We start from the raw sequence: 26,355 nt of genomic DNA, 5'->3' as shown, positions 1-26,355 counted from the left end.
CAGCATCGCCTGGATGTTGTTCTGCCTCTGCCACAAATTCACACTTTCTGCTGTGGGCTGCTGTAGTCTCATACTTTTTGTTTGCAAGTTGTTTTTCTCTCGTGACTCATACCCTACCACAGGACAGAAGAAAAGGAATAAGATGGAGAGGCTGACAGGAGGAGCTGGAAGGTGGTTTCTTGCAGCATCTGAGCAAGCTTGCTGACGGGAGAGGCAGGAAAGCCTCTTGCTAACAAGTATGCAAATACTTTGGCTCTTCTGGTCTTAAGCAACAGAGATAAATGGCTCACAACACTCAAAAAATCGTACTATGACTTAGAAGATCTCAGTGAGCTTGCTCTTTTCGGTGATGTGTGTGTTAAGTATATAGGAATGTGCCTTTTCCTTTCATTACATAAGGAAATGTAAAAGGTTTTGGGTTTGGCTATTTTTCTGCCTTTTCTTATGTGATGATGCCATCTTGTGGAAGTTACTAAGAGCAAGAGTTGGAAGTAGCAATTGGGTCATGTGTAAGCCCTTGTGTTAATCAGCAGCAGCAGGCTTGTGGGGTGGGAGAACATGGAGTACTCCCATACTCACCTGGTGGGCTTCAGGGTTGCTGCTGTGGAGAAGATCTGCTCCGCTCCTAAGGATGTGGGTAACCTTAGTGTGATATTTGTCAGGGATTGTATCTTTCTGGAGTGTTCTTTTTCCACTTTAACCAAAAGGAATCCAGTCTGAGTGCCCCATGACCACTCAGATTGGGGTTGGTATGGACATTAACTTCAGACACATCTCAAATGATAAAGTAGGCACACCCTTAATCCCCTAAAGCACTGATAATGAGGTAAGACTGTAAACCAATGGGATCATGCCCAGGCCCTGAAAAGCTCTGGGATGGATTCTATATTGTTCTTAGTGCTATGAGATCACTGAGCTCTCCTACTCTGCCTGGGAAGGTGCTTCTGGGACCAGGAAAAGCTCTTCTCCAGCTCTCCTTCCACTGGAAAAGAGGTTTATTCTCTAGTTCTACAGTGTGATACTGAGGAAGCACTGAAGCTCACTCATACAAAAACCTGTGCCTGCTCTTGAGAGCTGCAACTTTACCGGTAAAGCTGGGGAATCACCACTGCTTTGGGGATCATGAAGCAAAGCAAGAGGGACATGTTGCTGGAGCAAGATGCGAGAAATGGGTGAGAATTGACTGTGGGATTCAGTTAATTTAGCGTGGTTAAATTTGAACCTGCCCTGTTTTGATTTGGATGACAGACGTTAATAGTTGTTTTCTTCACCTAATGATTGCTGTCCTCATAAGGTTGGCAGAATGCATAGCTTAAGCTGGCACAGCTTTATTCAATCTACTCTGACCATTGGGGGAAGTGGATTCCTCAAACAAAAATCTTGAGCTAGAGATGTGGTACCATGAACTGGATCACTTCTGTGTTGTCACCTACTTAATCTTTTCGTTGCTATGAGACTCAGCAAGCCTAAACCATGGAAATTTCCTTGGAAATACTTTCCCACTTCTCTAGTGATGTGCATCCATAGCAGTCTGGGATAGTGGATGTTTGCTTCTTCTTACAGAGGATTTTAAGTAATGAGTGAAAACTTAGTTGCCTTTTTTTTTTTTTTTTTTTTACTGTGAGTGGTGCAAGTAAACTGGTATATATAAGCCAATTTTCTAACAAACAACAAAGTAATCAAACCTAAGAGTGTAAATTTCCTTACAATGTGACGTGCCTAAACCAAAGAAAACAACCTAAAATAAACCCATCCACAAATATACTTGTGTTCTTAGTTTCCTGCTGTTAATTTGGATGTGTTTTTCACCTGGTTGTATGGAGTCACCAGGATTAAATACTTGGCTATGTTTACTCTCCTCTGTAGAGGTTTTTGAGCTTGTTTGCCAAGGGTGTTGTGGCATGTGATGAATTAGGATAAGCAGCATTGATTGAAAACAGGTAGCCTGTGGGAGTACTTATCCTGTAGATTCTGGGTGCAGGGTGTAGTGCTTGCCCTGATAGGGAAAACAAAAGAGAGGAAAATGCTTCTAGTTGCTTTAAAATTGTCTCTGGTTTAAGCCTTATGGGAATATAATAGGAAGGCTGTTGGGAAAGGACTGCAACAGACTACCTACAGCAGCCAAAGAGGAGGCTGTGACAACAACAGAAGATCTAGGTGTGCCTAAGCCCATGTGGCTGTGGAGGTGATGTCATCTCTGGATTGGGTAAGGATTTGAGGCAATATTTGAGCTGATGGGATTTACCTTCAGGGATGAGGGACAGGCTCTGAAGATCTGCTCATCCAGACCTAAAAGCAGATCCAAGGGAATTACAGATGAGGCAGTGTAACTTCGTTTCATGACATAGTTGAGCTTGGAAGAGATCTCTGGAGGACATCTAGTCCAAATCCTTGTTCAAGGGCTACTTAGCGCAGGTTGCCCAGGACCATGTCCTTCCCTGACTAAAAGAATTAGTTAAATGCTTCACAAATGCCTAGAGAGTAATAGGAAGATGGGAAACAGAAATGGGTCTATCAAGTGTGACTTATATTCAATTGATCCATTTTCGTGTGATTTTCTTAGCTCAAGAAGAGAGCAGAAGATCCATCCTTTGAACTTTGATGGTTATAGCCTTGTCCAAAGTGATATTCTCTTAAGCAAGCTTATGATGGTAGTTTGCAGTGCACGGTGAACCTAGCTTAAATAATGTTCCCAGAAGGTGAATTGTGAGAGAATGAAGCTGGATGAAGACTCTGAGTAGAGAATCGGCTGTAGCCAAACAGATCCTCAAAGTGTGCTAAAAGAGTTCTTGATCCCATTGCAGTCACTGGATGTGAGCCAGCGGCATCTTGATGACTGGATCCCCAAAGGACTTTTTTGAGTCTCAAAAGCCTCGCTAAAATCAAGTGAGGAGTCTTGGCACCAAGAATAACAGCTAGGTACCCTAATGACAGATCTGTTGTGCTCCAAGAGTTGGACTCAGTGATCCTTATAGGTCTCTTCCAAGTTGGGATATTCTGTGATTCTATATATGGCCTGTATGGGTTGTGTGGCAGGAGTTTTGCCAAGTAACGTGACAGGGAAGTCTATGGCTGTGAGATGCATCTGAGCCTGAGTGTGGTACTGCAGCTGACACAGTCTCACCTATGGAGCAATCCCATAGTCTCTATTCTGCTCTGGGATGCCACCAGCTGGGATCTATGCATTATAGGATGGAGCTATTGTGGCCAATCTGTGGTTCCTGCAAAGACTCCATCTGCCCCTCTCTTCTACTCAATAATAAAACCCAGTGATGCCACTGAAGGCAGCAAAGAGCCTCAGCCTGAGGCCTCTGTGGTCATTGGGTCTGTAGTCCTTCTTGGATTTGGTCAGGCACAGATCCTACTGGAGGTAGAGCTATGGTTGGTGCAAGGCAGAGAATTACAACTTACTGACTGCCAGGACAAAGATGGCAAAGATACCAATCACCTGCCAGAGGCGCAGCCCCCAGATCACCACCGTCTCCGAAGTGACAGGATCCGGTTTCTTTTTTGGTGGTTCTGTGGTGGCCTGGGAAAGAAAGATGGGGAAGAAAAAAAAAAAAACCGTGGTTTAGGATTTGCAAGGATCACAGTAGAACAGCTAGAATGGGAAAGAGAGCAGGAACACTGGAGTGAGCCTTGGTCTTATGGCCTTACAACAGTTTGGAAGTTTTCAGGGAATGGGAACTTTGATAGAGATCATTTTCTAAAGCATTTGCTGTTTTGAAGTATGTCTAAAGTGTTGCCATTTTTAATGATTAGAAATAATGGCAAAAAGGTTTTCTTTGCCAGATTTCACCTTTTTCTAAACCTTTTTTCTCCTGGGTTTAGGAGGATTTTTTTTTTTTTTTAAAGGCTTAATTGCCAAGAATGACATTTTTCTGTGGATTGCACTGTAGTGCCATCTGCTCTCTATGGCTAGATCATGGAATCATAGAATCCTTCAAGTTAAAAGGACCTTAAAAGACCTCCGAAGGCCATTTAGTCCAACTGCCCTACAGTGAACAGGGATACCACAGCTAAATCAGGTTTCCCAGGGCCTTATCCAGTCTCACCTGGAAAGTCTCCAAGGATGGGGCATCAACCACATCTCTGGGCAACCTGTTCCAGTGCCTCACCACCCTCACTGTAAAGATTTTTTTCTTTATATCTAAATGAAGATCATCTAGATGAAAAAGGAAACAGCAAAAGAGCTAAATGTCAAGGCATAAAAGGAGCTGGCTGTTCCCCCCAAGATAGGGAGTGCAACATAAACACCAAGGCAGGCTTTTCAACAGCAAGACCCCCATCCCACCACCTATGAACAAAGGCTGTGGGACAGGTTTGGGGTTTTGGGACAAGCAGCTGGGTTGAGTAGAGAACTGAGAAACCAGATGAACTTTTAGAGATGGAGCAAATGAGATGCCATAGAGATGGCCAGGCACAGGCAAGGGCCAAGAACTTAAAGGTTAAAGTAGCTCCCATGGGTTGTAGCTCAGCCCTTGTGTTCTTTCTCACTTGGCCCCAGCAGCCAGAGACCTCGAGGTGTGAGATGCTCTCAAAGCCTGGAGAGTATCTTGCTCCTGAGCCCTGGAGAAACACTTCAGAACTACTGCCACATCAGGACAGATGTCATAGAGCTCAATGCTGACCTTTGAGTTTGGTTGCTTCTTTTAATTTTCTTCCCATCCTGCAATATTCTGGTAAGAACTGCCTGCAGAAGTGGAATCTGCTTGTCTCAGGCTGGAGTTCTGGCACTGGAAGTTATAGGGTCTGTATCCTTCTTTGTGGGCATTCCCTTCTTGACCCCAGACCAGTCACTTTTTCTCTGCTCGTGAAATTCCCACTGACTGCAGGAACAGATCTACCTGCTGTAGCTGCTATGGGGCATATTATTTGTCCAAGGGGCAGCAGGGCTGCAAGAAAGGACCTGAATTTATTTTATCTCCAGTTTTTTTACCATGGAGTTTCTCCAAGCTTATACCTCAGTGTGAGTTGGTGTCTGTATTCTGAATGTCTGTACTATGAAGTGTTCTCTTTGAAGAAGAGAAGGCTCTGGGGAGACCTCTTTGAAGTCTATCAGTATTTGCAGGGAGCATATAAACAGGAGGGGGAAAGACTGTTTACATGGGTTGATAGTGATAGGACAAGGGGGAATGGTTTTAAACTAAGGCAAGGAGATTTAGGTTAGATATTAGGAGGAAATTTTTCACTCAGAAGGTGGTGATGCACTGGAACAGGTTGCCCAGAAAGGTTATGGATGCCCCATCCCTGGAGGCATTCAAGGCCAGGCTTAAAAAAATGCATGTCTGGCTCCTTGCAGTGCCTTCCCTTCTCAGCCCATGAAAGCACTGTTAAAACACAGCTGTAATGGATATTAGAGAGCTGGAGCTGCTCTCAAATTACTTGCCTATTTGTGCAATACAAATCATAATTTAGATTATTCCTAATGAAGGATGCTTCCTGTTGAGTCTGGAGTGCTTTGACTCCCAGGGGATCCTATTCAGAGCTCATTAGTGGTGGTAGAACTGCTGCATGAGCCTTTTTTTTTTTTTTCCAAGGTGCCTTAGTTACTCAGCACTGTATGGCCTTTCTTTAGTGCTGGGGCTGAACATGGAGCATTTAATGCTCAAAACCTAGAATTGCTGCAGCTAAATGAAGGGAGAAAGAATATCTGACCAGAGTGGTGTGGTCTTGTAGGGATATCTGATTCAAAAGGTAAGAATCTGTGACAGTCACTGCTGAAAGACATCTATTTTCAACTATAGGAATTCTTCAGAGTTATGGCAAACCCTTTAGGATGCTCTTTGGGTAACCATAACCTGAATCAAAGTTTGTTTTATGTGAAGCACTCAGTGTGACTTTGCCCTCTCAGGAATCATAGCTCTCCAAAGGATGGGTCTGCCAGACTTGTTTCTGATGGGCAGCTGAGAAAGGGAGACAGACGTAGAGAGGGAAGCTGTTGGGCAGAGGAAACTGTGGGCTGAAGTTGTTCCAAGGGAGGTTCAGGGTTGATATTAGAAAAAATGTATTCTCAAATAGTGGTAATGCACTGGCACAGGCTGCCCAGGGAGGTGGTGGAGTCATCATCCCTGGAGGTGTTTGAGACCAGGGAGATGTGGCACGTGGGGACATCCTCCTTTAACTGCTGCACCATATATGCAGAAAACGTCAGAGGTGGAACACAGAGTAGGCAATATTTTGATAATTAAAGGCTCTTCGGTTTCAGTAACGCAGGAAGAACAAACTGCTGGATGAGTAAACAGGTGCATGACTTTTTGTAGGTGAGATAGAGATGTAAGTACACAAAGATGCATAGTCTTACCATCCGTAGCAGGAAGACTTGTGGCTGAAACATTTACCACCAATTTATGGCCTATTGTGGAGATATTTGTGGAATAGGAAAAGTGTATCTTTAAACGAGACTGAACTTGCTTTGCAGGGAAGAAGAGAAAGCAAAGTTGAAGATCTCTGCTACTTTCCTTGGTTTCACAAAAGTTCTTGATGTAAACCAACACATGAAGTAGCAAAGTATGTTGAATATTTTAGCCAAAAGTTCAAGGGGAAGGAGCATAAGGCAAGACTACTGCTGAGTCCTGACCATTCATGCAGATGTTTAATCAAATTCTTTAATCACATTCTAAGAATGTGCATTGAGGGCTGAAATATGCAATGAAATTACTGAAGCACAGTGATCAAGCTACTGCAGCTTAATAAATTGTTGCTTATTTGTAGCTGTGTGCATGCAATGGAACTCAGTGACAGAAGGCTGAGTCTGCATTGCTACACCTCTTGATTGAAAAGCTTTCCAAACTTGTAAGTGGATGAAAAGATGGAGTGCTGGCCCACTCTTAAACTTCTTAGCTTTTGGAGATTGCAAAACAGTGAGCAGGAGGAAAAAAACACCTTAATGAAAGTAATTTTTAGTAGCTGTAGGAAAGTGGAGCTGTTGACTTGTACTTGACAATAAGTGTTAAGATTTGGAATTACTGGTATGTGCTTGGCAATAAATGCCAAGATAAAAGAGCGATTGGATCAGAGGCAAAAGGAAAAGATGTAAGGAGTTGAAACAAAGGAGAGATGAAATTGTGGAGCAAGGCAAAGCTCCAAGGGGGAAAGCCAACCAACCAAAACCTCACAGAAATGGTACTCAGAGCTCTGTAAAGAATGAACTTGTGCCCTTGGTCACAAGTGTGGTCCAGAGGTGTAAGATGTACAGGTGGATGAAGACATTATAGTTAGAATGATGAAAAACAGATTTGCTTTATCTGTGCAAGACAGCTGCCATGCATTACAGACTCCAGAAGACTGGAGTCAGCTGAGAAAATTTCTGCAAGAGATATTAAGCTTTGTCATTAGCTGCAGGAGGGTGTTAGGAACATAGAAGATGCAGGGAAAAGCAACATTAGCAATACTCAAGTAATAATGGAACAAGGACGGGTTTGGTGGGCAAGTAGATGAGCAAATATATATTAAAAAGATTATGTAAATGTTGGAGGTTAGCCTCACTGCAGTGTTCCTGCCACATAGGTAGCTGGGCACTGTCTCCAGGAATATGGAAAATGTTGGGAATGCAGGAGGAAAAAGAATCGAGCAGGAAGGAGTAAATGAAAGGTTATAAAGCTCCCTGTATGCTCTTGTTGAAAGAGTGCATAATTGTGTTATAGCAAAAAGTATCTTATGGATTAGTGGAGTAGCATAAGATTAAATGTAAAGAAGGTGATGAAAACCTTAGTAAATATCCTATGTAATCCTTATGGAAGATCTGCTGCTCCAAAGAGCACAGACGAAAACAGGCAGCATACAGCACAAAGCCTAAAATAAGATCAGAGTGCCATAGTGAGAAAAGTGAAATCACCTCCTACCCAGCACCAATTATGAATATTAAGCCCAAAGATAGACTGCTGCTTTGGGCCTTCTTGGCAGGACAGTAGAATAACTGACTGCACTGACTACATCTCCCGTAGAAACTGAGGCACTCAAGTCACTTGTTGATCACAGAATCATAGAAAAGCTTGGGTTGGAAGGGACCTTAAAGATCATCCAGTTCCAACCTCCTGCCATGGGCAGGTTGCCACTACCAGGTCATGCTGCTCAGGGCCCCAACCAACCTGCCCTTGAGCACCTCCAGGGATGGGGAAGCCACAACCTCTCTGGGCAGCAGTGCCACATCTCACCATCTTTTGAGTAAAGAATTTCTTCCTAACTTCTAACTTAAATTTCTACTCTTTTGATTTAAAGCCATTCACCCTTCTCCTGTTGCTATCTGCCCTTTTGAAAAGTTGTCCCCTCTCCTGCTTGTAAGCTTTCCTCGAAGTACTGGAAGGCCACAGTGAGGTCTCCCAATAGATGCCATTAGCTATGTATATTTCTGTCTTAACCTTCAGTCTAGGTCACTCTCTCTGAAGTAAATGCCTCTGCCTTTACTTATGTGCAGTACAAATTATTAAGTTTAAGCTGACTGTTCATGAGTTACTTTATGGCTAAGAGAAGTCAGCATTTACACGGAATTATTCACCTCATCGAGGCAACTTATCTAGATCTGATGAATAAATGAACATTTATTTTTACTGACAGAGTTTATAGTCACTAGCTGAAATTTCAGTGTCGAATTCCAAGATGCCCAATTTGGATCAGGTAAATGCCACCCTTGACTTCCAGTTCTTTTTTTTTTTTTTTTCAGAGATTCCCAACCTCTGAAGGCATAAGATCATAGAATCATAGATTATGGTCTGTTCCAAACCCTGCTGGATACCATGGCCCCAAGTTTCATGGAGGCCAGGAGGTGACACCTGATCCAACTCTTTGAAAGGGTAGATAATAGCAAGGCAATGGGAAATGGTTTTAAGTTGAAGAAGGGAAGATATAGGTTAGATATCAGGGGGAATTTCTTTACTATGAGAGGGGTGAGGTGCTGGAACAGCTGCCCAGAGAGGCTGTGGATGCCCCTTCCATCCCTGGAGGTGTTCAAGGCCAGGTTGGATGGGGCCCTGGGCAGCCTGGGCTGGTATGAAATCTGGAGGTTGGTGGCCCTGCCTGTGGTGGAGCTTGGTGATCCTTGAGATCCCTTCCAACCCAAGCCATTCTATGATCCCTTTGTGTCTTAGAAGAGAGGACCTCTGCATTGTGTGCAAGCATTCTTTTACAGCTCCTCCAAGTGCCCAGCATAGGCGGGGAGGAGGCAGAAACCTCTCCATGAGAAGCAGGAGCTGAGCTGACATTGGGCTCTTGGGGCTGTAAAACATCTATGAACCCCCAGAGCACTAAATCATTTCCAGGCATGTTGCACATTTAGGTCAGAACAGTTTGACACTGATTCTTCTAAGAAAATTTTCCAGTTTGCTTCGTTTCTGATTCATTTCAAGCAGAGAAACTGTCAGTGGTGATTGGAGCTGGGGCAGGGTAAGGAGCCAGCAAAGGTATCAGTCCCTGTGGGAAGGAGATAGCTGCTGGAGACTGTCATGGTCTCAGCCTACCGCCCCCTGTCACCGGCGTAAATTGATCTAGTTAACTCCGTGACAGAGACAGGAGCTCTACTTGTTTAATATGTTGGTGTATTTAGGGTTGGGGATAAAAAAGATTGACTGATGATTTGACAGTGATAGCTGATAAATCTGGTTTTTGCCATTAGATCACAGCGTAGGTTTGCTGTTGCTCTGTTCATGAGGCTTGCTTGCAGCTCTTGGGCTGGCTGAAGGACCTCTCTCGTGGTCTCAGCCCTCCAGCCTCTCTCATTCCTTTCTGGAACTTTATTTATTTATTTTTTTTCATACCTGGACCAATTCACAATCCTGTGAATTTAAGATTGAAGCTAGATGCTTCTTTTCATTCGAGAATGGCAGCAATCACAGGACAATCTCTTTAGCATCGCTGTAGCATTTAGGATTATTGTTAGCAGAGACCATGCATTGATTCATATGTGCCCTACCTCTGCAAGTAACTAGGTCTGAGAGCACGTCTGTTTCTTCCTGAAGTACACATGTTTTTGAGATCTGGGAAGGCTCAGTAACTTTGCACCCTATGTGGCCTCCATCCCTCTCTCAGAGCCTCTATTCTCTACGGTGGCTATGACAAAGAATTTTCTGGAAATAACTTTGTAATTTTCTATAATATTTTTATTTCAGCTGGCCTGAAATACTTGTATCTTCTTTAAAGATGCATTTCTTAAAGCTAGTGCTCTTAAATCATCATCTGTGCCTCCTGTGCATGCCTTCCTGTACTATTATTTTTCTTACTTGTTCTTCTGTGTAAGCTTTTGAATTAAAGCTATGCATTCATTTGGGAAATCAACCTCAGGAATCCACTCTGTAATTTTACCTATCTTTATTTCGACTATAATCACACCTCTGAGCATTTTTTAGGTATTGCATACAGTCCCATCTATCACATTCACTTGTAGGCTACAAATGAGGGATACTGTCCCTTGAGTCCAACAATACATGGCTACGTACAATCTAAACTGAAGCTATTAATAAATATCTTTGCCCTACTATTGAATCTGTGCTACATCTTTTGCATGGGGTCCAAGCTAGAATGTATGGAAACCAGAAACATCATCATTATTCTTGCTATATTAATAAAGAGAATGGGCAACAAATTTCTTCTGAGAAAGAGTGGTAATGCACTGGCACAGGCTGTCCAGAGAAGTGGTGGGGTCATCTAGAGGTGTTCAAGAAATGTGGAGATGTGGGACTGAAGGATGTGGTCAGTGGGCATGGTGGGGGTTGGTTTGGGGTTGGACTAGATGATCATAGAATGGCTTAGGTTGGAGGGGACCTTAAAGATCATCTACTTCCAACCCCACTGCCATAGGTGGGGTTGCCGTGATCTTAGTGGTCTTTTCCAACCTTAATGGTTATATGATTCTGTGATTCCATGATTCTAGTTTGATGAAGCTTCAGGAGACTTTTTTACATGACTTCCTAGAGATGGAGTTTTCCCTCTTGTTTCAGAAGCTCCAGACAAACCCAGAGACTTATCTAGCACCTAATAACTTGTAAGCTTGTGAATGGATTTCACAATACGTGTGGGGTATGAGAGTCATCTAGATAAAGCTACATGGGTGTTTGTCTTCACCAATCTGTACAGCTACAGCTGAAGTTGGACAAGATGTTCTTGGAGAAGAGCCCCCAGCTCTGGCTGAAGCATTGGTCTCAGCAAGGCACCTTATGGGGATGCTCCTAGGGCACCGAATGGGCAGGTCCAGGACAGCCCATTGAGCTAATTTCAAATGTACCTGGTCCAAAAGCAGTTTGCAGATCTTAACTTTTGCCTTGGATATACGTAGATATCAATGACAGAGAAAAAGCTTTTTGTAAATGCAATTAGATTCAATAATCAGAGGCTCTCATTGCCTCCTCTCTCTCTCTCTCTCTCTCTCAGTGGAATATGCACACAGTTATGCACATTTAGAAACACTTGGACATCACTAACCAAGAGCATCTTGTTTCTTCACTCCACCATATTGTGGGTTTGCTTACTTTTCTTTTGGGCTCACTGATATGCTCTGATGTCCTCTCTCTTTGACCTTCTCTCTGTTTGCTCGAACAGGCTGGCTTAGCACAAATTGAATTATTCACAATAATTACATAGTGTAATTATTTGAAGTAAAAAAAAAAAAAAAAAAAATTCTTTGCAGAGCTTTAGAGCTGCCTGTAATTCATCTGCCTTAAGTCTGATTGAGCTGTACATGTCCCTGTTTGCTGCAGGGATTGGACTAGGTGGCTTTTAAGGGTCCCTTCTAACTCAAATGGTTCTATGATTCTATGAAATACAGAATCTGGCTGTTCATCTAATCGCATTTTTTAGCTATCTGGTAATTAACCTATGGAACAGCTTGAGTTTCCAGATGAGATTTGCTCTCTCCAACATGATATAATGAACATGTTTCCAAGAGTCTGGTATAAGTAAAACAGATCAAAAAGTCAGACCTGTTTTATAACCATCTGCCTAATTTTGACATTTATCCTTGCTCTGCTTTGGCATGAAGACAAATCCTGGAAAGTGTGTGTCTGTGAAATAGCTATCTTCAAACATAAAGCATCAGGCTGCTTATTCAGGTGGTTGTCTGGGTGCTGGAAATGGCAAGAAAGGTTTTAAAAATATATATATATATCTTTTTGGTGGGGTGGAAGCTGGGTTTGCACAGTGACTCGGCTTCAGCGAAGCAGACTTTATCAAATGTGCACCGTAAGAGAAAGTTCTGCCTGGCTTGTCACCTTGAGAGCTGCTGTAGGTGAACAGATTGGGAAAATGCCTACAGCAGTGTGTGTGCATTTTCCAAACGAGCATTCAGGTTCTGGTTTGGCTTGCTGGGGGTATTATACCATGGTCAGATAGGATGAGTTTGGTAGAGCCATTTGAAAATACTGTATTTAGTAACTTTAGATTGAGACGGAGATGAAGGAGAAGATGGGGTGGGGGTATGAACTCAGCACAGCTTTTGTTGCTTCTAATGCATTGGTGGTAAACTGTTAAAATGTGCAGGCTGAAGGCTGAAGAGATTGGACTAAGCTTGATGTGAGGCCGGGTGAGAGGCAGAAAGGTAGGAATGCTAAGATCTATCATGATGAAACTATACTTTCTTCTTCTAGCCCATTAGAACTCTTAATGCAGACATGGCTGCGTCAGCATGGCCGTTTGAACAGCATAACCAAAATCAGGAATGTGAGCAAAGTGAGCTTTGCTGTAAGAACATGCTGGTAATGCTCTTCAGCACCAGAGCACTGGGGCTCTGACCTCAGACCTTCCCCTAACATGGCTCAGCCTTTTAGTTAGGAAAAGCGATCAAGAAGTTGAAGACATTTCCAAAATTTTTGGCAGCTGTAATTTTGAGGGCTCTTTTGCACTCTGACAGCATCTATAACCTAACTGCTGGTACTTTCAGAAGCAATCTGCTCTGCCCTCTTGTTTATTCCTAGACTTGCTGGATGGCTGAATGAGCTGTGGGTGAAAAGAATCACCTCCAATGCTAACGTTTTGGTTGAACTAGAGGAAATGAGGGAAGGTACAGGGACAAACATGTGGCACGACCACTTAACCTGGACAGGTGCCTCCATGGACAGGATCACCTGGGTCAAATCTGGTCCTTCTTCCCTGAGTGCCTGACGTGGGGCACTTGTTGGACAGAACTGACAGAACTTGTTGGACAGGCAACATGGGGCTGGAAGAGCTGTACTGTGAGTTTTCATGCTGTCTCAATCCACCTTTGGGGATTAAAAGAGCACTGAGTGCCACCTGTGATTGATCATCATGCCCTGCCCAGGGAAGTGGTGAAGTTACTGACTCTGGAGCTGTTTAAGAACTGTGAAGATGTGGCACTGAGGGACACAGTCAGCATAGTGGGATGGTTTGGGGTTGGATTAGATGACCATTGAGATCTTTTCCATTCTTAATGATTCCATGATTCTATGATCGCCAGCTGCAGGCGCTTTAAAAGCAGCTCCTTTAGAGTGCTGGGCCTGAGGAAAGCAATAAGCACTGCCTGAAGGAGCCTCTATCTCCTCGGAGCCACCTTAAATTCCCCGATTTTCACCCTTGCATGGAAAAAAACAGGATTCCTGGCCACCCCCAAGCCCCTAATCCACAAAGCAGGTTGCTCCTTACCTCAATTAACTGTGCCACGGCAGCTCTGGAGCACGACAAGAAGAGGGAGGAAGACCTCATCCAGAAGAGATGATGCTGCAAGGGTGGATCCCACACCATCTTCTCTGCCCGGAATAATCTCTGACTTGTTCTGTGCTGTAGCCCAAAGCAGGAGAGATGATGAATAACCGAGCTGGCTGTCAGCAGCATGCAGCATTTACCAGATGCGTTGCATGCTGTCCCAGCCCTTGGTTACTGCTTCCTGCTAGCCCAGCAGCCACAGAGCCGACACTGAAAGTCATTAATTAATTAGATTGGTGTCGCTTACAGAGTGCTCTGCTGCTTCTCCAGCTGGGCTTTGTAGAGAGGGATGCAGGGAGTGAAGTAGCACTTGGAGCTCCTCCTGCTCCTTGCAAGGAAAGCAGTCCACTCCATGAAACTGTGGCTTTTTTTCCTTCTTTACAGCTGCCTGACTGATTCCAGCTCTCCTGCTCTTGTTTTCTTCCCCGAGAGAAGTCTCTTCCCCTAATGAAATAGGGCTGTAAGCCAAGCTGATGCATCACCAGCATCATAGCAACCCTATGCAAGCAGAGTCCAGTATTACTAGAGATGAGCATTTGCTGTCTCTGGATTTTAAAAGCATCTTTCATCCCTGGAGGACCTTGGAGGGACGTGTTGCTGCACTTTGCAGCTTCATCTGATCTTTAAGTCTGGAGGGAGTGAATGGCAGCTGGGAAGAGCATAGACTAGATATCAGGAAGAAATTTAGGCTAGATTATTAGGAAGAAATTATTTACTGTGAGGACAGTGAGACACTGAACATGTTGCCCACTGAGGCTCGGAAGCCCCCTCCCAGGAAGCATTCAAGGCCAAGCTGGATGGGGCTGTGAGCAACATGGTCTAGAGGGAGGTATCTCTGCCTACACCAGGTTGGAACTGGATAATTTTAAAGGTCTCTTCCGACCCAAACCATTCCATGATTCTATGCATGTTTGGCAATAGGAGCTAAAGCTGAAAGGCTTAAGGAATTTTTTCTGGATGAGATGGAAAAGGAAAGCACAGATTTGAGGGAGTGTAGGACTCTCAGCTGCGCTGTCCTTTTGCCTTTGGCCACAGACAGAAGAGGAGGAGGGGAGTGATTGGATGAAACAGGTTAAAATGCTCTGCTAAAGAAATCTTAACAGATCGAGACCAGATGAATGCACTGAGCATCTTCATTTAGAGATACATGGTTCAGTATGATGGTGATGGGTCAATGGATGGACTTCATGTTCTTGGTGGAGGTCTTTTCCAGCCTTTATGATTCTATGACTGGGCATGGTGGGAATGGGGCTGATTGTTTGCCTTGATGATCTTAGAGGTTTTTTCTGTCCTTAATGATTCCATGAGTTTTATGAACTTTCCAGCTGTAATTTTCTTGTTTCAGTGGAACAATTGAGTGCTAAACTAGGAATACTTTTTTTTCTCCATAGTTTTAGGAGATGGATTATCAAAGGTACTTTGAAGTGCAGTTACCAGAAAGCCACCAGGAAACACAAAACTGTTTAAAAATAACTCTCCAGTTTCCTTTGCTGTGGGAAGGATAAAACTGCCAAAAGAAAGAAATCAAAGGTCCTGAGCTTGTTTGCTTTTGAAATATGATCATAGAATCACAGAATGGCTTGGGTTGGAAGGTGCAATACTCCAGATGATACAGCCACTCAAGGCCTTGTATCAGTCCCATCCTACTTTATTTTGGAATAACAAAAATTCCAAAATTTTTGGAGTCAACTGAGTTAACTGTATTCTCCTATACCCAAATTAATTTGCTGTAGTATTCTTTGCTGGGAGAAGGCAGGGGGTTTTTGGTAAGAAAACAAGTAATAAGATCTGGGAGGCTGTAGTCACTTCTGCTACTGTATTGTAGCCCTATTTGAATTGAGCACAATTTCAGGAGAAATAGCTAAATAGACAATTAATATTTGATAAGCTCAAATAGGTAGGTGAGCTTTAAGGCATTATCGATTAAATTGTGAAGACTGGAGGAGAGTGGAAAGATGGTGGTGTGCCCATCACATTGGAGGAAGAGCAGCGGTTTGGTTCTCTGTTGCATTTGCACACTTTTATAGTGAATGCTCACTGCTGTGTTCCCACCCATGAGATGATGGAAAATTGCATTCTTTGAAAATGGAAGAATAGGGGCGTGGTTGAAAGGGGAGGCAGGATGCTGCATTATTGGCCTCGTCAGCAACAGATGGTGGCAGCACTGAGGCAGAAAATTACGCATCTGTCAGAAGTTGTACAGCTTGGTCCTCCCTGATCCTATGAAAATCCCATCTGGGGCTCCGAGATCCCAAACAGTGGTTCACTGAGCTGATTTCAATGTTTGTTATTGTTGTTAACCATTCGACATTTCACTGCTTTACCTTTCCTCCACTGGACTTCTAAAGGCTTGTTTCTGGTGTTTTAATTCAGCTGAAACTGGCCAAGGGATAAAGGTCAGGGAGATGCTGAATTTTTGTGTAATTCATTTAAAAAATGTGATGTTGGATAAAATCTTACCAGCTATCCTCCCTGTGGAAGTAGGAAGGATGATATGAGGGTAATTCTTGCTTGATCTCAGCAGGCTAAGAGTTGGGCAGAGAAGAACCTCATGAGGTTCAACAAAGACAAGTGTGGAGTCATAGAAACATTGAGGCTGGAAAAGACCTGTAGTCCAAATGTCAGCCCAACCCCACCATTCCCACTGTCCATGTCTCTCAGTGTCTTATCTCCATGGTTCTTGTTCCTTGGTCTAGGGACAGTGACTCCACTGCTTTACTGGACAGCCTGTGCCAGGCCATAGTCACTCCTTCTGAGAGGAAGTTTTTCCTAACCTGAACCTCCTCTGGCACAATTTAAAGCTATTATATCTCATTCTGTCTTACACCTTGGAAAGGATTAACCACATGCATCAGTACAGGTTGGGAGCTGAGCTACTGGAAGGGAGCTCTGCAGAGGAGGACTGGGTCAACAGGCTGACCATGGGCCAGCAGTGTGCCCTGTGGCCAAAAAGGCCAATGGAACCCTGGGATGCATTGCAATAAGCATGGTCAGCAGGGTGAGGAAGGTTCTCCTTCCCTTCTAGTGTGTCCTGGGAAGGCATATCTGGAACACTGGGTCCAGTTCTGGGCTCCCCAGTTCCAGGCAGACAGAGAAATACTGGAGAGAGTCCAGCAGAGGGCTGTGGAGATGGCGGGGGGCCTGGAGCATCTCCTGATGGGGAAAGGCTGAGAGCCCTGAACTGTTCATAATGGAGAAGAGAAGGCTGTGTGGGGGGATCTGATCAATGTTTATAAATATCCAAAGGACATGGGCCAGGAGGATGAAGCCAGGCTCTTTTCAGCAGTGTCCAGTGACAGAACAAGGGGCAATGGGTGCAAACTAGAACACAGGAACTTCCACATCAACATGAGGAAGAACTTATTTACTGTGAGGGTGTCAGAGCCCTGGAACAGGCTGCCCAGAGAGGTGGTGGAGTCTCCTTCACTGGAGATATTCAAAACCTTCCTGGATGCTTTCATGTGTGACCTGCTGTAGGAAACCTGCTTTAGCAGGGAGGTGTTTTTTTTTTTTTTTGTAATGCACAGAGCAGGTTAGACTGTGAATTCCCTACTGCTGTGACATCAAATCGCTGCTGGGAATCCTTTGTACCAAGAGCTATGCAAAAATAGCACAAACAAATTTGTTAGTGTTTTTACTTATTATTCAATATATGGGTCACTGAAGTTGAATGCCCCCTTTAGTTTTCAGAAAAACAACAAGAAAAAAAAGCACTTTTTTTTTCTTTTTTTGCAATCTCCAGACCTTTCAGCTTCTTTGTTTCAGCCTCTTCCTTTGAGACAACTTGGAAACACCCTCAGCAGGTCAGAGCAGAATCTCCTGTTGGGATTTTAAATGTTGACCTACTATCTCTCTGAGAGTTCCTCTCTTTTTCTTTTTTTTTTTTACTTTTTTTTTTATTATTATTTTTTAATAATTATTATTCATGACAAGGAAACTCCCATGCAAATGTTCTCTTTTACATAGGCCATCTGGCATCTCAAGGATGCTTTGCAGGTAGAAGAAGTGTTGCAAAACTACCAATAGTGAGGAAGTGGGCTTTGCAAAGAGGGGAAATGGTCGTCTTTTCCAACATACAACCCTACCAGCAATGACAGCTCATCAGATAAGGTTTGTAATAGTCCAGATTGCACATGCTTTCATGTACTCACTGGTTAGTAGATGACCACCGGTCTTTAGGGAAACCACAGCTTCCTACTTATCACCTGTGTCTCTTGCATCCTTTTGAGAAGTATGGATCTTGTTAGACATGCCACCTTGTTAATTATCAGGATGCTGGTGTTGCTGCACCATAGTGTTGCTTTGGAGAATGTAGCAGCCCTGAACCATGCAATTTTACTCTGTGTTGCAGTCAAGCCACTGCAAGTGGATGGAGATGTGGCTCCTGCTTCATCATCTTCTTTATCCTGGGGCTTCTTCACTGCCTGCCTGCTTTTGGGCTTATGGACAAAGAGCCATGGGAGATTCAAGGTCAGGTATCCCAAGAAAATGCCCTGTGCTTGTAAGTAGAAAGCAAGGCAGTGAGACTTCTTGCTTCTTTCTAGCTTTGATTTACCATGGAAGTAGGGATTCTTAACAAGAGGTTTCTAATGCAAATACATTTGCATTGGGCATCTGGCTTGTGGTATTCATGCTCACTCACATCATAAAATTGTTTGCAGGCACTGTTGATGGAAGTCTGAGGAACTGGTTCTCCTCTCCTGCCTAAGTATGGGATCACCCCTGCCCACCCACCCCCCAAAGACTCTATGCTCTTGTGCATTACTCCCAGGCTTTCTCTGTTCTCTCTCTCTTCCCAGAGCAGTGAGGTCCAAAGCCCACACGCTTTCTTACTCTCTGTGCTCTCAGACTTCCAGGCAGAGCAGCCCATGCTCCCAGTTCCTCATTGCTCTCCAACACAAGCAAAGAGAATGCAGCCCTAGGGCAGGGGAGGAACAGAGCTTCTTATATACCTTCTGCTGCAGTTTAATCCCCAGTGCATGGTCAAATGCATTCCCCTTCATACTTGCAGCTTCCCTGTGTGTGTTTGAAGGTTACTCTCTATCCCTGAAGGCTGTGGCTAGGAAATCTCTTTTGCAGAAGTGCAGAGGCTGCAATCATTTCCACCCTGCTCCATCACAGCTTGCCTGCTCTGAGTAACACAGGAGGGTGACGAGCTTCCCCATAGGGAAACCAATGAACAACCCCAGTGCCTACAATGGGGAGCAGCAAATCCCATTGCCCATCTGTGGCTGCCGTTTCTCTTTAAATTCCCTAAAAGCCATTTGAGGGTTGAGTTGCTTGCTGAAATGTTAATTGCGGAGACCTGCCAAGGGCTGGCAGCCTGCCAGGGGTTTCCATGTCTACCAAGAATGTTTTGCAGTGCACTTAGGGAGAGAAACATTACTTCCTTTTTTTTTTTTTTTTTTCTTTTCTTTTTTTTTTTTTTTCCCCTCCACTTTTTTTTTTTTTTTTTTCCCTTCCTTTTAAAATGAGTAAATAAAGCAGCTGAACAGCTAGAATGGGTGCTTTTCATCGCTTGTTCTGCTTTCCACACCTATGGCTGCGTGTCCCCAGATGACAGCTCAGCCCATGGTAAGAGGGAATAGGATTAGGGGAAGTGGTTTCAAATGAAAAGAGGGAGGTTTAGATTGGCTATAAGAAAAAAAAAAAAAAAAAAAAAAAGAAAGAAAGAAAGAAAGAAAAAAATTATGGTAAGAACAGTGTAGCACTGGCACAGATTGCCCAGAACGGTGGTGGATGCCCCATCCCTGGAGACAGTCAAGGTTGGGCTGGATGGGGCTCTGAGCACCTGATGGAGCTGTGGGTGTCCCTGTTTATTGCAGGAGAATTTGGACTAGGTGGCCTTTAAGGGACCCTCATCACAACTCAAATGAACCGATGAAAGGAGCTTTATGCTCAGGTAATGTTTGGGTGGGAGATGCTGTTGGGGTGGTCTCATGGGACAATGTGGTCGTATTGCAAAGGATTATTCTCTGTGCTGTGCTGAAGGTCAGGCAGCTGCAGCTTTGAAGCAGGGTTATGTTCAGTGAGCGACAGTGTCTCTCTAGCATTTAGTGTTATTTAGTGGTATTTCACAGGGCTGGGATGCACTTATTTTGTAGATGCATCCAAGTTTAATATATACAGGACAATCTGAGGAGACTGAATTCAGCAAAATCCTTCCATCTCTACCTCTGTGCTGCCTGTTTCCTCACTGAACAGAGGCAAACATTCACGAAGTCTACAGGGTGTGTACCACAGGAGCAAGGTGTCATGGTGCCATTCACCTCAATGCTGTCAGACAAGCTGCCTTTGTTCCTCCAGCACCACATCTCTGTGCTGCTGGATTCATGTCGGTGGCGTGCCTTGTGGTTGTAGGTGGCATCCAGCCCAGTGGGGCAGGACGCGGCTGTCCCTGTGTGAAGGGAGAGGTCAAACCAGGCCTACGTGGTGCTGTGGTAAGAAGAAAGCTACACAATTGTTGTGGCATAGTGGGAAGGACACCTCCTGGTCTGCTGGACCTTTTAGGACAGTTTCGTAGTGACTCATTGCTTTTACAGCAGAAGTGGTTTGCTGATGTGCTGACCTACACTGCTGTCCCAACAAGGGTTTGGAGAACTGGGAGGGATGGGATTTCTGATTTGCTTCTTCATGGCTTGCCCCTTGTCATCTGCTCCCACGCTGGGAGTGAAAGCCCTTCCCAGCCTCCCAGATGAAAAGGTGTTGTTATCAGGTGTGACTGATAAAAGCCAGCTGGGTGATAAGCGGGGGACTGGTCCTGGCCTCAAGTCAGAAACATCCCATGCATTGAGAAAGAGCAGAAATCAATTAGGTTTTCTGCACTCTCCTTCTGCAAGGCTGCTGTATCTGTGTACCTATGCATCTTTGCTCCTCTTTCATGTCTTCACGTGCCAGATGCCTCTGGCTATCTGATTCCTCTGATCCACCAACTGAATACATGAGGCAGAACATGCCAGAGAGTGGGAGGAAGGTCCCAGTATTGAAGCCAGTGTTGTGACACCTTGCTCAGATTGCTTGGAAGGGCACAGGTAGAAGTCACTGTTCTCTATAGCTAAACATGGGATACCCCTGCACCATTCCCCAGCTGGGCAGTTCTCCAGCCCAAAAGGACACAAGCAATGAGTACCTGCTTATCTCACCAGTACCATTTCTCTGACCTGACTCAGACAAATTGCATGTTATTTTAAGAGTCTGAAGTGTTGCTATTGTTCTTCTACAACGAAAGAGCAATGTGGGGTTTGTTTGTTTTTTTTTTTTGTTTGTTTGTTTAGTATTGTATGGTTTTCTGGAAACTTATCCATTCAGCTCACTAATGACTGGAAGTCTCACAGTTTCAAATGACTTTGCATAGATAAAATTCCAAACTGAAAGGTGACATCCAGGTGCTTTCTGGGTCTCTTTTTGTCTGTTTTCGTGCTTTCTGCACATACAGCAGCTCTTATGTAATTGGGACTGGCTGCCAGAGGCCAATGTTTGTTTTCTTCTTTAGCAAGAGGCCATAGTTGGACGAACTACTACAGGGCAATAAATAGTTTTGAATCACGAGTCACATTTCATTCCTGTAGTGGGCATTATGGGTTTATTTAAAGAAGACTTTACTGTTTCTGGGTGTTTGTTTTTGTTTTTGTTGTTGTTGTTGTTGTTGTTTGTTTTTTTAATAAAATAAAAATAAAAATCATCCAAATAGAGTTCTTATGCCCCTCCTAAACTGGTTGGCTGGCAATGGGACATCATACCACATGATGTTACATGTGCACTTGAGCTTGTCTTTGGACATGATGAGTGGCTTAGTACAATTGGAGAAGTGCCCCTTGACTTCTCAAAGTGACTGCAAATTATCTGGGCCCTCCAAGGTCCTGAGAGCCATGTAGCACCTTGAAGGCTTTTTTTTTTTGTTTGTTTGTTTATTTGAGGGCATTTACTGCAAGACAGACTGACACCTGAATTGGCCCCCTCTGCCCTGAGAGCAGAGGTAAGTACCATAGCCACACGGAGGGAGCTACACCTAGACATGGTTGCTACCACCCCCATGGCCATCTGGTTGTTCTGTCTTTGTAGGCTCATCTACAGTGCTGTGTGGAACAGGTTGAGGATTGGTCCAGCTGATGATGAACAGTTTCAGCACCACCTTGTTGCAGGTGGTGTTTGTTCAACAGGCTAAAGAACTGGTACAGCTTGACTAACAGGCACAAGGTGACTAACACATGTCATTCCTGGGTACTTTTTGGTCCTTGGATCATGACCAACGTTTAGTCCATTATGCTGATGGCCAGTGTGCTCCTGTTTGTTTTTTGCCAATTAGTAGCTTTTACTTATTGTGAAGAGATCCAGATTGGTGATGGGTTTCACTTAACCAAAGCAGCTTTCTGTCCAGGGCCTTGTCCATGCTTTTAGGATGACCACACTTCTACTAGTCGTTGGTTGTGAGTCCTTACTGATGTTGGAACTTATGCTGTGCCAGTGATGAGAACTAGGTGGGACAGACTTGCCAAAAGTCATGTAAACAACTGGGGAAATAGCTGCTTAAGCAAAACTGAAATGAGTAGGTTGTGCATGTTTGTAGGGATCAACTCTCTTGAGTCTTCAAGCAGAGAGTCATTGTAGGATCAATACCATGATATTTGGTCTGAATCTAAGCTCTGTCTAGGAGACACTGAAACTGGTGGTTGTAGGAAGATATTGTAGCCTCTTAAATCTTCATAGAGCTTTTCTATGGAAGGAAATGAGTATGGTAAGGAAATAATCTCAATGTGATTGTGATTTTTTTTTTTTTTTTTTAATTAACATTTCCATGCCTTCTCTTATGCTTGTTCTTTGCTGGTCCTGCTTCTGGCCACTCTTTTTGCAGTCTATCCCTGATCTTGTCTTGTCATCAGCTCCATCTCTGGCAGAGAGTACAGAAGTATACACGATTGTTTGCAATGTATGTTACTTGAATTTGTTACTGTGCATGCTGATGTGAGTTGAGAATTTCTAGAAGTGATTGGTTTCTATACTCATTTACTAGTGAATGGCTGATAGAAAACATATCTGTGCTCACTGTCAATCCTAGTTTTCTGGATGTTTTCTAAGCACACCTGCACTGTATGCCTACCTCACCCTTTAAAAAAAACAACTAAGTGTTCCCTCAGTGAAAACAACCAGGACAAATTTGATAATCACGAAGGTTGCAAAAGTTCTTTTGCATGAGATATGAATAATTGCATACATTTAGCTACTGTTTCCATGCACAGTTTCCCAATGGTACACACACAAAGGAATTAAAGAGAATGTGGTTAGATCAGAAATCCACCACTGCATTAGAGTAAGAAGACCCAATGAGGTACTGGCAACTACAATTGCTCTCATCCCTGCTGTAGCCTCAGACAGCCCTGATCCAAGCCTGAAGCTAGGCAGAGGTTGGTGCTAGCTGGGAACATGAGGTTGGTACTATCTTTGATTTCTATTTCCTCCTCATCTCCAACTCAGCCCTCTTTTTGCTTGATGCTGATGCGCGTCTGAAACTCTTAAGATGCACTGAGAAGTGAGTAAAGCTGTTGATTTTTATTTTTATTTTTTTTTATTTAACAGCTTTTTGGAGAGAAAAGTAAACCTTTTGATACCTACATTTATGCTAGTAGAACTTTTTTGGGGGGAAAAAAATGTTTTTTCATACCTTCCAACAGCCTCTGCTGTTCAGCTTCAGCAGGAGTTGAGGTTTTTCTGAGTAGCACTGTGAGAATCGAAGGCTGCAGACTGTGTTGCTGCTCTGGGGCATTCTTCAGTAACCTTCTATCGGAGCTGGCATCCTCAAGGATGTTCTTGTAACTGAGTGAGTCACAAGGCAGCTATTTCCAGAATGATTGGTTCTTGTAACATGGGGTGGTATTGCCTTGGTGACAGAAAGATGTGCCAGCCAGCAGCACTGACTCAGCATATACAGTGCCATTAGCCCCAGAACTCAAAAATGTGCCCAATTTCAATAGAAGAACATAGGCTATAAATAGGCCAAAGCAATGAAAAACAGGAACAAAAAACCCCTCCTTGGTGGAAAATGCCACTTGTTTCAGGGTAGCTGGATTTGAAGAAAAGATTTTCTCGGTAGTTGGTGAGATTTGGTGGATGACTTTGTTTCCGTGGCTAAAAACTCAAAGCACAAGGAACAAGGCGAACTTCTCATAGTTTTCTTGATCAGAGCCAGTTTTTGTATTTTCTTGATGAGCAAAGGCTTTTAATTGACATAGATGGCTGAATGCCATCTTGCTGTTCCATCCAATTAAGACTAGACCTGGACCTCTTAGAGAAAGCATGTTTGTTGGTATACCATTACACTGCAACTGTCTCTTTTCTGATTCCTTATTAGCTATTTGTATTGATAATTTTACATCTCTTTAAAACGTGTTCCCCAGAGGGGCACTTGCAAGTGTAGGAAGCAAAGCTGTAAAACTGTAGTTGAGCAGAAGAGCAAAATGCAAAGCCTGGAGTGCATGTTGTTGCTGGCTGTGGACAGAGGAATGCTAGTGGTATCCCCTAAGCTCCCATGTGGAAATTATGTCAGTCCATCTTTGAGATCTGTGGCTGCAGATAGCCAGAGATGATTTCAGTAACAATCTGGTTGGATAATGAGGGAGACCTAGACCTGATAGAGAAGATTTCTAAGGACTTCAGAGGAAAACATTGTTTTCACTTAATAAAAATTGTAAGCAGAAGAGTCTTCACAAAGCTCCAGGTGAAGACTTTTTTCATTCAAAGACTCTGGCTTTCAATGTGTCCCTGATTTTGGTTTGGTTTGGCTTTTGCTGTTGAAAGTCTATCTAGTTACCTTGTAATTTCTGTATTTTTCCCTTTAAAAAAAAAAGTTTTTTTGGGTTGCCCCTCACCAGATCAGACTGCCCAGGGTCCCATCCAACCTGACCTTGAGCACCTCTGGGGGATGTGCTGAAGGCCCTGATTGTGGCTGCAGGGCAGTCAGCAGTTCTCATTCTAGGACATCTCAGTGGCTGTTCAAATAGGAGCAAATCACTGTCATTTAGGGATTTTTATAGTGAAACAAAGTCAATTCTTGCTGTAAAAACTGTGGCAATCCAGTATTTGCTGTACCCCCAGTTGAGTTGCCCATGCAGTGGGGATAATTGATGGTGGGAAACATCTGGGTCTGGAAAGTGGAGCTCTTATCTCAGTGCTGAGGACAGAGGGAGCAGGGATGCAAAGCTGCTCTGAGGAGGATGAAGAAAGCAGATTAGACAGCCAGGATCTCTCAAAGGAACCTGAAGGCCTGAGGGTTATCAGGCCTGTGGATAAGATGGAGAAGAGGAAGGGCATGAAATGAGCAGGAGCATAAGGAAGTGCAAGTGAAAGAAAAAGAAGCATCCAAAAGCAAATGGTTGCATCACTATATGTCAGCACAGGTTCTCACTGCATCTTTACTAGATTAGAGTTGAAAGGCATAAAGGGTGAAAAACAGGATTTCAAGGAACACTTGGCCAAGTCACAAAGCTGAGCTTGATATCCAGGTCCAAATGCACTCAGTGGGGTGATCCTGAAGGGAGCAGAGCTCTTGGGCTTTATGTGCAGTTCTGCTGGAGATCCACAAACCAACACTGGTAAGGAAATGCTTAGCACTGCAGCCTGTGAAACCCATTCTGCAGGGTAGGCACTGTCGTAAGCACTGTCATGGAGAAATCTCCATTCATTCAAGGTTAAGAGGCTGGAAGGTCCTCCTGGATTCAAGCACCTTTGCAAAGATCTGTCTCAAGTGGCAAGGTGTCCACCTGCCATCCAGTCCCTGGTGGGTTAGCGCTTCCTCTGGATGTAGGAAATCTGATTTAATTCCCAATTTGGGGTAGGAAGAGAAAGGTCTGTAGTTATGCTGAAGCCTTGATCACCAGCTCCTTGCCTTCTCAGCTTGCAGAGCAGGTCGGAGGCTGGCAATGACCTCATCGCTTGCTCACCCTTTCCATTCCCTTGGCTTCCCAGTATTGGGTATATAGGGGTTGCTGCTCTGTCTCTCTGTGTCTTACAAACCATTGTGTGAGGCAGACAGTGAGTTATGTGCACGTCCCTCTCCAAAAACATCCTGTGAGGCTGGGAAAGTAGGAAGGAAATCAACGCAGCAGAAGAACCTCTCTGAACAAAAGGTGATCGAGGCACCTCTTCCTCCCATGCATCCTCGCTACGCAAAGCTGGATTGTCCTCATCCCTCTGCCTACTGCGAGTTCCAGTAGCTTGGAAGAGTCCTGGAGGTCGTAAAGCCAGGGAAGAGGCAAGTGGCTGAGTTGGAACATGTTGGAGTGCTGGGAAATAATGGAGCTTTGTTTGTGCTCTGAAGCAGATGGGGAGGGTGTGAGGGCTTTGTCGTGCAGCATATTTGTTTTTTCCTGATGGGGAGAGTGAGCGTGTGGTGGAGGCGGCCGCGTTGACAAAGCGCTTGTGGGAGTTTGCTAATTGCAGATTGATTGGGAAAAAGAAGCAGGGCTTTATGTTCAGGACATGGGATGCAGTTGGAGCTCTGATATGTGGCTGGGAGTACTCTGGATCCTTCTGATGGAGTCAGAGACTGGTTGTTGTTTTTTGTTTGTTTTGTTTTGTTTTTCTTTTTTCTATTTCTTTTTCCTTTCCTCCCTCCCTTCCCTTTTTTTTCCCTTTTCTTTTTCCTTTCCTTTTCTTCTGTTTCCTCTTTCCCTATCTTTTTTTTCTTTTTTTTATCCCAGTTTTCCTTCCCCCCCCCCC

At 44.0% G+C, this 26,355-nt stretch overlaps 2 protein-coding genes across 3 annotated transcripts in view; one reads left to right on the top strand and one right to left on the bottom strand.

Annotated features, from left to right (window-relative positions):
- TMIE (transmembrane inner ear) overlaps positions 1 to 23,426 on the bottom strand; it is a 44,204-nt gene extending 20,778 nt beyond the window's left edge. The window contains exons 1-3 of the mRNA XM_031554014.2: positions 23,303 to 23,426; positions 13,585 to 13,719; positions 3,412 to 3,529 (exon numbers count right to left, since the gene is read on the bottom strand). Of these exons, the coding sequence (XP_031409874.2) occupies positions 3,412 to 3,529; positions 13,585 to 13,719; positions 23,303 to 23,404 (355 nt within the window). The 5' untranslated portion in view covers positions 23,405 to 23,426. The remainder of the gene's footprint in view (positions 1 to 3,411; positions 3,530 to 13,584; positions 13,720 to 23,302) is intronic.
- The window catches only part of ALS2CL (ALS2 C-terminal like), a 42,891-nt gene continuing 35,735 nt past the window's right edge, over positions 19,200 to 26,355 (top strand). Inside the window, exon 1 of one of the 2 annotated variants that reach the window (XM_085226893.1) lies at positions 19,200 to 19,218. In XM_085226893.1, coding sequence (XP_085083019.1) covers positions 19,201 to 19,218 — 18 coding nt within the window. In that variant the 5' untranslated portion in view covers position 19,200. Of the gene's footprint in view, positions 19,219 to 25,616; positions 25,889 to 26,355 lie in introns of those variants that run through there. The other variant, XM_010712287.4, reaches the window with a different exon arrangement.

The sequence above is a fragment of the Meleagris gallopavo genome, chromosome 6, assembly GCF_905368555.1.
Source record: "Meleagris gallopavo chromosome 6, MGAL_WU_HG_1.1, whole genome shotgun sequence".
Lineage (NCBI taxonomy): Eukaryota > Metazoa > Chordata > Aves > Galliformes > Phasianidae > Meleagris > Meleagris gallopavo.
This window is presented reverse-complemented; position numbering and strand designations above follow the sequence as displayed.